The sequence below is a fragment of the Ranitomeya variabilis genome, chromosome 5, assembly GCF_051348905.1.
Source record: "Ranitomeya variabilis isolate aRanVar5 chromosome 5, aRanVar5.hap1, whole genome shotgun sequence".
NCBI lineage: Eukaryota > Metazoa > Chordata > Amphibia > Anura > Dendrobatidae > Ranitomeya > Ranitomeya variabilis.
The window spans coordinates 410,538,203-410,550,936 of NC_135236.1; the positions used below are offsets into that span (position 1 = coordinate 410,538,203).

A 12,734-nucleotide genomic window follows, 5' to 3' on the forward strand; every position below is an offset into this window, starting at 1 on the left:
GATCGCTAAACGGCGTAGCGAGAAAAAAAATTCGAAACGCCAGAATTAAATTTTTTGGGTCGCCGCGACATTGCATTAAAATGTAATAACGGACGATCAAAAGAATGTATCTGCACCGAAATGGTATCATTAAAAACGCCAGCTCGGCACGCAAAGAATAAGCCCTCACCTGACCCCAGATCATGAAAAATGGAGACGCTACGGGTATCGGAAAACAGCGCAATTTTTTTTTTTTTTTTTTTTAGCAAAGTTTGGAATTTTTTCTCACCACTTAGATAAAAAACAACCTAGTCATGTTAGGTGTCTATGAACTCGTACTACGATGAGGAAGGTGCTCACTGAATGGATACGAGGTGCTCAGGAGAAAACAGTAATATATATGAGAAAAACTCCGGCACACTACAATTCAAAATTCTCAAAGTTTATTTTTTCAACATTCTCAGAGTTTATTTAGAATATAGGGTTTCCAAGAATAAATGAATAAAGTTCTTCTATACACTTTGCTTGGACATATATAATTTCTTTCTCAACGTTTCGGCTAAAAAGCCTTTTTCAACAGATTAGATGTCCCTTTGCTGGTACGAAGAGCAGGGCAAGGAAACCCACTTAGTTAGGATGTCACACATAAACGTGGTGTCCAGTACGGAGGACCGGGGAACTGTGACCGTTGTGTAGGAGACACATGCCTCCTACACAACGGTCACAGTTCACCGAAATACGCCAATGAAAGTCTATGGGTGCAAGAAAAACCTGGCACACCACACGGACCATCAGTGTGACTTGCGAGAAATATGCACCAGTGTCCTATAGAAAAGCCAGCAATTCAGGGCGGTGTACAGTAAAATCACACTAAGGCTATTTGCACACGTTCAGGATTTCTTGCAGAAATTTCCTGAGCAAAACTGGACATTTTCTGCAAGAAATCTGCATGCGTTTTTACCGCGTTTTTGGTGCGTTTTTTTGCGGATTTTTCCGGAGGTTCCCAATGCATTAATATAGTGGGAAATCCGCAAAAAATCCGCAAAATTAATGAACATGCTGCGTTTTTTACCGCAATGCGTTTTTTTTGCGGAAAAAAAAACGCATCATGTGCACAAAAATTGCGGAATGCATTCTAAATGATGGAATGCATAATATATGCGTTTTTTCGCGTTTTTTTCCCGCATTTTTATAGCGAAAAAATGCGAAAACAACACAAAAAATCTGCAACGTGTGCACACAGCCTAACAGGCTAAAATAGAATAGATAAAATAAATGTCTACATATAGTATTGGTAGATATATATACTGTATACACTGCTCAAAAAAATAAAGGGAACACTTAAACTTCTGGCTGATGTTTTGGTCACTTTTGAATGTTGGTTGTCCTTTCACACTCGTGGTAGCATGAGACAGACTCTACAACCCACACAAGTGGCTCAGGTAGTGCAGCTCATCCAGGATGGTACATTAATACTAGCTGTGGTAAGAAGGTTTGCTGTGTCTGTCAGCATAGTGTCCAGAGGCTGGAGGCGCTACCAGGAGACAGGCCAGTACACCAGGAGATGTGGGGGGGGGCTGTAGGAGGGCAATAACCCAGCAGCAGGACCCATACCTCAGCGTTTGTGCAAGGAGGAACAGGAGGAGCTCTGCCAGAGCCCTGCAAATTGACCTCCAGCAGGCCACAAATGTGCATGTGACTGCACAAACGGTTAGAAACCGACTCCATGGGGATGGTTTGAGTGCCTGATGTCCACAGATGGGGGTTGTGCTCACAGCCCAACACCATGCTGGACACTTGGCATTTGCCACAAAACACCAGGATTAGCAAATTCCCCACTGGTGCCCTGTGTTCTTCACAGATGAAAGCAGGTTCACACTGAGCACATGTGACAAATGTGACAGAGTCTGGAGACGCCGTGGGGAGCGATGTGTTGCCTGCAATATCCTTCAGCATGACCGGCTTGGCAGTGGGTCAGTAATGGTGTGGGGTGGCATTTCTTTGAAGGGCCGCACAGCCCTCCATGTGCTCGCCAGAAGTAGCCTGACTGCCAATAGGTACCGAGATGAGATCCTCAGACCCCTTGTGAGACGATATGCTGGTGCGGTTGGCCCTGGGTTCCTCCTAATGCAGGACAATGCCAGACCTCATGTGGCTGGAGTGTGTCCGCAGTTCCAGCAGGATGAAGGCATTGAAGCTATGGACTGGCCCGCCCGTTCCCCGGTACTGAATCCGATTAAACACATCTGGGACATCATGTCTCGCACCATCCACCAGCGTCACGTTGCACCACAGGCTGTCCAGGAGTTGGTGGATGCTTTAGTCCAGGTCTGGAGGAGATCCCACTGGAGACCATCCACCGTCTCATCAGGAGCATGCCCAGGCATTGTAGGGAGGTAATACAGGCACGTGGAGGACACACACACTACTGAACATCATTTCCTTGTCTTGAGGCATTTCCACTGAAGTTGGATCAGCCTGTAACTTTATTTTCCACTTTGATTTTGAGCATCATTCCAACTCCAGACATCCGTGGGATATTAGTTGTGATTTGCATTGATAATGTTTAGGTTTTATTGTTCTCAACACATTCCACTATGTAATGAATACAGATTTACAAATGGAATATTTCATTCACTGTTATCTAGGATGTGGGATTTTAGTGTTCCCTTTATTTTTTTGAGCAGTGTATATGTCAGTGACACACACACACACACACACACATATATACAGTGGGACAAAAAAGTATTTAGTCATTCAGCAATAGTGCAAGTTCCACCACTTAAAAAGATGAGAGGCGTCTGTAATTTACATCATAGGTAGACCTCAACTATGGGAGACAAACTGAGAAAAAAAATTCCTGAAAATCATATTGTCTGTTTTTTTATCATTTTATTTGCATATTATGGTGGAAAATAAGTATTTGGTCAGAAACAAAATTTCATCTCAATACTTTGTAAAATATCCTTTGTTGGCAATGACAGAGGTCAAACGTTTTCTGTAAGTCTTCACAAGGTTGCCACACACTGTTGTTGGTATGTTGGCCCATTCCTCCATGCAGATCTCCTCTAGAGCAGTGATGTTTTTGGCTTTTTGCTTGGCAACACGGACTTTCAACTCCCTCCCAAGGTTTTCTATAGGGTTGAGATCTGGAGACTGGCTAGGCCACTCCAGGACCTTGAAATGCTTCTTACGAAGCCACTCCTTCATTGCCCTGGCGGTGTGCTTTGGATCATTGTCATGTTGAAAGACCCAGCCACGTTTCATCTTCAATGCCCTTGCTGATGGAAGGAGGTTTACACTCAAAATCTCACGATACATGGCCCCATTCATTCTTTCATTTACCCGGATCAGTCGTCCTGGCCCCTTTGCAGAGAAACAGCCCCAAAGCATGATGTTTCCACCACCATGCTTTACAGTAGGTATGGTGTTTGATGGATGCAACTCAGTATTCTTTTTCCTCCAAACACGACAAGTTGTGTTTCTACCAAACAGTTCCAGTTTGGTTTCATCAGACCATAGGACATTCTCCCAAAACTCCTCTGGATCATCCAAATGCTCTCTAGCAAACTTCAGATGGGCCCGGACATGTACTGGCTTAAGCAGTGGGACACGTCTGGCACTGCAGGATCTGAGTCCATGGTGGCGTAGTGTGTTACTTATGGTAGGCCTTGTTACATTGGTCCCAGCTCTCTGCAGTTCATTCACTAGGTCCCCCGGCATGGTTCTGGGATTTTTGCTCACCGTTCTTGTGATCATTCTGACCCCACGGGGTGGGATTTTGCGTGGAGCCCCAGATCGAGGGAGATTATCAGTGGTCTTGAATGTCTTCCATTTTCTAATTATTGCTCCCACTGTTGATTTCTTCACTCCAAGCTGGTTGGCTATTGCAGATTCTGTCTTCCCAGCCTGGTGCACGGCTACAATTTTGTTTCTGGTGTCCTTTGACAGCTCTTTGGTCTTCACCATAGTGGAGTTTGGAGTCAGACTGTTTGAGGGTGTGCACAGGTGTCTTTTTATACTGATAACAAGTTTAAACAGGTGCCATTACTACAGGTAATGAGTGGAGGAAAGAGGAGACTCTTAAAGCAGAAGTTACAGGTCTGTGAGAGCCAGAAATCTTGATTGTTTGTTTCTGACCAAATACTTATTTTCCACCATAATATGCAAATAAAATGATAAAAAAACAGACAATGTGATTTTCTGGATTTTTTTTTCTCAGTTTGTCTCCCATAGTTGAGGTCTACCTATGATGTAAATTACAGACGCCTCTCATCTTTTTAAGTGGTGGAACTTGCACTATTGCTGAATGACTAAATACTTTTTTGCCCCACTGTATATATATATATATATATATATATATATATATATATATATATATATTTCATAGAGAGTTAGTTAGCAGAATAGCCGATAATTAAATTGTCGGGTTCTGTAAAATCATTGCAGAACCCGACAGTATATGAGACGTGGTTTACATACAGTAAACCATTGCATATCCATTAGATTTTTATATGTCCCTCACTAATAATGTTAGTAGTGTGTGTGTGTGTGTGTGTGTGTGTGTGTGTGTGTGTGTGTGTGTGTGTGTGTGTGTGTGTGTGTGTGTAAAATATGGGAGTTGTAGGTGTTAAATTAAAGGATTAATTCATGGAAATAACTGGTGTGGGCTCCCGCACAATTTTCTCCACCAGAGAGGGAAAGCCGGTGACTGAGGGCATTTATTAATAGCCTAGAGAGGGACCATGGTTATTGCTATCCCTGACTAAAAACATCTGCCCCCAGCCACTCCAGAAAAGGCGCATCTGTAAGATTTGCCTAATCCGGCACTTAACCTCTCTCGTCCCACTGCCCTGTAGCATTGGCATATGGGGTAATATGGGGTTCATGTCACCTTGCTATTGTATGGTGACATTAAGCCTGGCTAATAATGGAGAGGTGTCAAGAAGACACCTATCCATTATTAATCCAATAGTAGGAGAGGGTTAAAAATACACACACACATTAAGAATTAAGTATTTTAATGAAATAATGAAACACACAGGTTTAATATCTTTATTACACTCTCAATCCAAGTGAAGCCGTCGTTCTCCTGTAAAAAATTCCAAAATAAAAAAGCATCAATATCCTATACCTGTCCGCCGTACAGTCAAGTCCCACGCAGTAATGCATATATGGGGGCATTTACATTTTAAAACCAGGAGCGCTGCTAATGCGGCAGCTCCCGGCTGTAAACGACTGGGGAATGAGTGAAATTCAGGGAGCGGAGTTCGGTGACTAGCGGTGCCGTCACCGAAGCTGCGCCCCCTGGTGGCATGAACTCAAATGAACTCTTCAGCCTTGCAAAATGCCAGCTGATTTTCCCATGCTCAAGAGTTCATATAAGTTCATGCCATCGGGGCGCTGCACAAAAAACACAGGTATCATGTTTTGCTGCGTTTTTTATGCCAAAACCTGACTCTATAGAATAGGACTTTTTTTTTCAACACTAAACTTTATCAGCATGCACAAGACAAATCTAGCATACCAAAACCGTCGCACGAAAAACATGCTTTTTTCTGCAGCTTCTTTCCTGCCAAGAGATCAGGTTTTGCTGCAGAAAAATAAAACGCTGAAAAAAACTTTTAGTGTTAACTTACCCTTAGGCAGTTTTGTTCCAACATCAAGCTTCCAGATTACTCCTTTGTACTTTTTTGCTCTCAGCAGTTCTACCCTACTAAGGCCTCTTTAACATTTCCGTCGGTACAGGGCCGTCGCAAACCGTCAGCCCCACGTACCGACGGACGTTGTGCAAATAGTGCACAACGTGGGCAGCGGATGCAGTTTTCAGACGCATCTGCTGCCCATTATGAGTTCCAGGGCGGAGGGGGCGGAGTTCAGCTGCGCATGCGCGGTCGGAAATGGCGGTTCTGACGGACGAATAAACGTTACATTGAACGTTTTTTCATCACGACGGACCTCAAAAACACGACGCATCTGTTGCACGTCGCAATGCGTCGCTAATGCAAGTCTATGGAGAAAAAACGCATCATGCGGGCAACTTTGCAGGATGCGTTTTTTCTCCAAAACGACACATTGCGACGTTGGCTAAACGACGGAAGTGTGAAAGAGGCCTAAAAGAAATTGATAAAGAATGTTGGCAATTAAAAGGATTTTGAAGTGTGGTAACTCTTCTTATGGACCCAGACATCTGATTGTGTAGCTCACTGACCACAAGATGCACATGTCAAATCCACTAAAAGAATGGGGTGTCTGTCTCTAAGGCTGCTTTCACACTAGCGTCGGTACGGGGCTGTCGCGCTGCGTCGGCCCGCCGTACCGACGCATACTGTGCAAAAAATGCCCGACGTGGGCAGCGGAAGCAGTCTTACGACGCTTCCGCTGCCCCATTGCAAGGTCCGGGGAGGAGAGGGCAGAGTTATGGCGGTCTCGATGCACAAAAAAAGTTACATGTAACTTTTTTGTGGCGGCGGTGCGCCAAAACACGGCGCAACCGTCGCATGACGGTTGCGACGTGTGGCACTGCGTCGCAAATAAACGTCTATGGAAAAAAAACGCATCCTGCTGGCAACTTTGCAGGATGCGTTTTTTATCCACAACGACGCATTGTGACGTGCAGTGCACGACGCTAGTGTGAAAGTAGCCTAACATATTGATGATTCATCCATAGAATAGGTCATCAATATGAGATCGGCACCCTTACTTTTCATCTGATAACTTCTTCGGGAGCACCTGGATGTAAGGAATGTATGGAGCGAAACACGGCAGCTCTGTGCACTGTATAGTGGTCGCTACCAAATACAGCAGTTTATTTCCCATTATAAACTAGATTTCTCGGTAGTAGCGACAGTCACTAAACACTGCATGACGACTCCGCAAATTGCTTACATCCAACCGCTGCTGGAGCAGATATTAATTTATGGATGATGGTGCTGAGTGATGGATTCCAGTGTTTAAAGGATCCACATAGACTTTAATGGACAAGTCTGATCCGCAAAATGGATGAGAATAGGATATGCTCTGAGTCTCATGGATAGGACACACAGATCTGTTTTTAAAATGGTATCTGCATGACTCAGCATATTGATGAGAGTGCGGTCTGACAAAAAAACGAATATCACACGGACGTGTCACACAGATGTGTGAGTGTAGCCTATGAGATTCAGAACAAGGCCATTGAGAAAGCAGCGTCAGGTAAACACATAAACCACTGTGTGAGCAGGACAGGCTGAGTCCATGTCCTGTGGGACAGGAGAAGGTGACTGGAGTGGAGCTGGAAACTGGAGAAAATGGCGATCGGTAGTTTGAAACATAACATCACATACATAATTACAGAAAAAAAAAATTCTAAGATTGTTGAGATTTGAAAGCATCTAAAAAGGCACAAATTTCTGAGGCTGCTCATAGCATGCAAATAGATCAGATTCACTGCCAGCATGACACTAAATTTAGTAGGAGGTATGTTCCTCTAACTACTTGCGGACCGTCCAAAAATGTCATTGTACAATCAGCAGGTGCATAGAGCGTGCAGGAGCGGGGAGCTGCCCAAAATCCCCAGAGAGAAGACGGAGACGGTTTATCACTGTCTCTGCCTTCCGGACAGCTGTACAGTGCTGAATGAGCCGCTGTGTACAGTATAGGAGGCAGAAACCTCACTGCCTCCTCCCGTCCTAGTGATCTGTGATCGCCGGGTGCTGCTGCAGTGTGGGCAGGAGGCGACATTTGCCCTGTAACTGGGCCTAACGAACCAGCTCCAGTAACAGGGGAACAAAGCGAAAAAATGCTATTTTTAAACACTGAAATTTCTCCCCTGGGTCTTTTTATGACCTTACTGAGAAAACATTGTGAGGAGAAAAAAAAGGAAGAAAGAGCAGCAAAAAAGTGAATTAAAAAACTAAGTTATTTTTACCCGCACTTCCAACAGAAAAAAGTGTCGGATATAAAAATAATTGTTGTGGAAAGAAAAAGTTGACATGTATTATAGTGCTTCATTGTGCTTGTAAGGCCACGGTCAGTATTTGGTCAGTATTTTACCTCAGTATTTGTAAGCCAAAACCAGGAGTGGGTGATAAATACAGAAGTGGTGCATATGTTTCTATTATACTTTCCCTCCGATTGTTCCTCTCCTGGCTTTAGCTTATAAACACTGAGGTAAAAAAAACTCACCAACCCAAAAAAAAAAAAAAAGAAAGCATGAAAAATAATTTTTTTCTTTACATTTTTCCAATATTGATGAAAAAAATCTGGATATAAAAAAATACATCATTAGACCCCATGTAGCACGAAATAATGTGCTAAAAAGGATTTGACTAACTGAATGAGAAAATGTTTTACAGCTTTTAAAGCCGTCACTTTGGCATTAAAGTGTTGTCAAATGTGCCAGTGGATGGGCATGTACTGTCATGGAAGGAGGGGTCACGCGTCATTATTAGGGGGACTAGTAAAACAAGCAGTGGCCCCTTATAACGCGCAGCAGACAAGACCTGGCCACCATATAGTAGTTGTGGTGTCTGCCACTCTGATGCGGCCATATAACACAGTGCCAGCCTGTGACTACTCGGTGCCTCGCCCACACAATAGCCACTCACACCCCTCGCCTCTCTCTCTCCACCTTGAAGAGCGGCTGACACTCCACTAATCGGCCTAAACGGAGGAGCCGCGTTGCTCTCTGGGAAATGTAGTTCTAATAACCCAGCTGCGCGCAGTGACCACACTAGTGACATCACGGCTGAGGACTCGGCTTCCCAGAGTGCCGCGTTGTGTGGCATGGCGGACAGCAATGACTGCGGAGTTTGATGAAGAAGTGGTGTTTGAGGTGGGTGACAATAGCCTCCTTTGTGCTGTGTGCAGGTGCATGCCCGGGAGGCTGCGCCCTGGGAGCGCTTGGGCTCGGTATAATGGAGCTGGTCTGGCAGGATGGGTGTATTTGAGTGACAGGTGAATGATCTTTGTCCTGCAGCTTGTGCACATGTTACATATGAGTTGTGCCCCATCTGTCCCGTCTCTTCCATCATTTAGGGTAAATGCAGAGATCATGTAGCCATTGCTGGACCATGTAGTGCTGGCTGCATTTCTGGTGCACTCCTGAGATGTGCCACCCTTGTATATGTGCCTCTGACCACTCTGGGATAGAGGTGTGTAAAATGGACAATTCCTTTAAGATATTCTGTTGATATGCAAATAAGGAGTAAATTCTATGCAAACTCCCATTTTCACAATAGCATGCTTGTACCGAGTGATATGAGCCGGTATGGTCTATAAGATGTTGCACCTATCTATCCAGAACTCACATCATCACCATGATCTCTGGTCTTGGGGGAGGGGTAATGGGTGAGACTTCTGGGGCTTGTCCAGTTCAGCCAGCCTCATTTGGCCACTTAAACGGTGATCTCCGAGCTTGACTTTAATTTACAACCACATGTATGTCGCAAGTATACGTCCACATCTCACCGACATTTTACAACAGGAGTATTTCATCTAGTGTTAGAATCCAGAGCAGAACTCCTAGTTCTGCTGCTTGTTATTGATATCACCTAGGGATGTGTCTGATGGGAAGCTTGCTAACAGTCTGCAATGCAGTGGATCACTTAGTTTGTACAATAATCTCTGGTTGGAAATACTAAGCTCCCTAGATCCTAAATCACCGATGCAGGCAGATTACAGCTCTGAAGCCAGCAGAACTGTGAATACAGCCACATAGATCACAACTTTAGATAATGAGGAGAGGGACACAGACCCTCACCAGTCACTATTTATTGCACATATAATAATATAAAAAGGTAAGTATGAATTCTTATTCATTCCAGTGTAGACGTACATCCACACAGGGCAACCAACAGATGTATTAGTGACCCTACAAATGGCGTTGTATGCACACATCCCCAGACAGCAGTATGTTGGGCTGAGGCTGGGTGATTTCCATGCTGGGCTTGTTGAGGTAAGCTAATGCAAATGTGTTGTGAACTCCCAGCACCTGCGAGTGCGTCCGAGCTAACCAAGTCCTTGTAGACCTGGAGGTACGGTAATCCCACATCCGGCAGGACTCTGCACTCCCCATCGGTCCACAGATGAAACCGCCTACTGTTTGATGCAATAAAATATCCATCCATACTCGGAGTCCTCCAGATATGATTGATGTTCAGGTCCACTGTGACAGTCTTCATGTACATTAATATCTTTTCAGCATATATTAGAGGGGTTGTCTCAAGTTCTATAGTTAAAATTGCAAACCGTGCAATTCACCTTTTTAATAATCTTCCTTGCAGTCTCCCGAGTTGGTAAGGAGCATGCGTTGCTTGCAGGCTCTATGCTTTACATCCTGCTCATGGCACTTTGATGCTGGCCAGATCCCTGGATCTTCCTTGCCTCGGGCCCCTGGGCTTCTCCTATACTGCATAGATAAAGCTGCCGCTGATAGCAGATTGGGAGAGCCCTTGCTTTATGTTGCCGGACCCAACTGTCAGTCTTCATGAGTGTACCCGAACTCTGCAGAGCAGGAAGCCATGGGCTAGTGGCGGTGTGCTCTCACCACTCTGCGTGCATGTATGAACCCATAGACTTACTATTGAGCCCGTACACCGGACCCATAGACTTACTTACAGTGGGGATGTAAAGTATTCAGACCCCTTTACATTTTTTAGTCTTTGTTTCATTGCAGCCATTTGGTAAATTCAAAAAAGTTCATTTTTCTCAATAATTAATTTCTCTTGGGAATGATTCAACAAGTTTTTCACACCTGGATTTGGAGATCCTCTGCCATTCTTCATTGCAGATCCTCTCCAGTTCCATCAGGTTGGATGGTGAACGTTGGTGGACAGCCATTTTCAGGTCTCTCCAGAGATGTTCAATTGGGTTTAGGTCAGAGATCTGGCTGGGCCAGTCAAGAATGGTCACAGAGTTGTTCTGAAGCCACTCATTTGTTATTTTAGCTGTGTATTTATAGTCATTGTCTTGTTGGAAGGTGACTATTTGACCAAGATTGAGGTCCAGAGCACTCTGGAAGAGGTTTTCATCCAGGATATATCTGTACTTGGCCGCATTCATGTTTCCTTCAATGGCAACCAGTCGTCCTATCCCTGCAGCTGAAAAACACACCCATAGCATGATGCTGCCACCACCATGTTTCACTTTTGGGATTGTATTGGGCAGGTGATGAGCAGTGCCTGGTTTTCTCTACACATACCACTTAGAATTATCGCCAAAAATGTCTATCTTTGTCTCATCAGACCAGAGAATCGTATTTCTTATAGTCTGGGAGTCCTTCATGTGTTTTTTAGCAAGCTCTATGTGGGCTTTCATATGTCTTTCACTGAGAGGCTTCCGTCGTGCCACTCTGCCATAAAGGCCCGACTGGTAGGGGGCTGCAGTGATAGTTGACTTTGTGGAACTTTCTCCCATCTCCCTACTGCATCTCTGGAGCTCAGCCACAGTGATCTTGGGGTTCTTCTTTACCTCTCTCACCAAGGCTCTTGTCCCATGATTGCTCAGTTTAGCTGGGTGACCAGGTCTAGGAAGACTTCTGGTGGTCCCAAACTTCTTCCATTTAAGGATTATGGAGGCCATTGTGCTCTTAGGAACCTTGAGTACTGCAGAAAATCTGTTGTAACCTTGGCCAGATCTGTGCCTTGCCACAATTGTGTCTCTGAGCTCCTTGGCCAGTTCCTTTAACCTCATGATTTCTCATTGACATGCACTGTGACCTGCGAGGTCTTACATAGACAGGTGTGTGCCTTTCCAAATCAAGTCCTATCAGTTTAATTAAACACAGCTGGACTCCAATGAAGGAGTAGAACCATCTCAAGGAGGATCACAAGGAAATGGACAGCATGTGACTTAAATATGAGTGTCTGAGCAAAGAGTCTGAATGCTTATGATCATGTGATATTTCAGTTATTCTGTTTTAATAAATATGCAAAAATTTCTACATTTCTGTTTTTTTGAGTCAAGATGGGGTGCAGAGTGTACATTAACCCCTTTCTGTCATTGGACGTACTATTCCGTCTATGTGGGGTGGGCCCTACTTCCCAAGGACGGAATAGTACGTCCAGCGCGATCGCAGCTGACATCCGGCACTATGTGCCAGGAGCGGTCACGGACCGCCCCCAGCACATTAACCCCCGGCACACCGCGATCAAACATGATCGCAGTGTTCCGGCGGTACAGGGAAGCATCACGCAGGGAGGGGGCTCCCTGCGTGCTTCCCTGAGACGATCGGTACAAGGCAATGTGCTCACCTTGTACCGAGCGTCTCCTCCCTGCAAGCCCCGGATCCAAAATGGCCGCGGGGCTGCATCCGGGTCCTGCAGGGAGGTGGCTTCACAGGGCCTGCTCAGAGCAGGCGCCTGGAAGCCTCCCTGCTGTGCTGTGTGATCGCCGATCTGACACAGTGCACAGCAAAGTGTCAGATTGACGATCTGTCACTTTACTGTGATGTCCCCCCCTGGGGCAAAGTAAAAATGTAAAAAAATAAATAAAAAAAAATTACATGTGTAGAAAAAAAAATAAAAATAAAAATTCCTAAATAAATAATGATAATAAAAAAAGGTTGTTCCAATACTTAGTACACATATTTAGTATCGCCGCGTCCGTAACGACCCGACCTATAAAACTGTCCTACTAGTTAACCCCTTCAGTGAACACCGTAAAAAAAAAAACTAGGCAAAAAACGCTTTATTATCATACCGCAGAACAAAAAGTGGAATAACATGCGATCAAAAAGACGGATATAAATAACCATGGTACCGCTGAAAACGTCA

At 44.7% G+C, this 12,734-nt stretch overlaps 1 protein-coding gene across 4 annotated transcripts in view; it reads left to right on the forward strand.

Annotated features, from left to right (window-relative positions):
• The first annotated feature begins 8,400 nt into the window (after positions 1-8,400).
• Positions 8,401-12,734, forward strand: part of VEZT (vezatin, adherens junctions transmembrane protein) — an 84,249-nt gene continuing 79,915 nt past the window's right edge. For 2 of the 4 annotated variants that reach the window (XM_077265149.1, XM_077265150.1), the window contains exon 1: positions 8,656-8,794. Coding sequence is in view for 2 of the 4 variants with exons in the window: in XM_077265147.1 (XP_077121262.1) it covers positions 8,759-8,794 (36 nt within the window). In the remaining 2 variants the exon portion in view is untranslated. Of the gene's footprint in view, positions 8,795-12,734 lie in introns of all 4 variants that reach the window. The other 2 variants (XM_077265147.1, XM_077265148.1) reach the window with 2 other exon arrangements.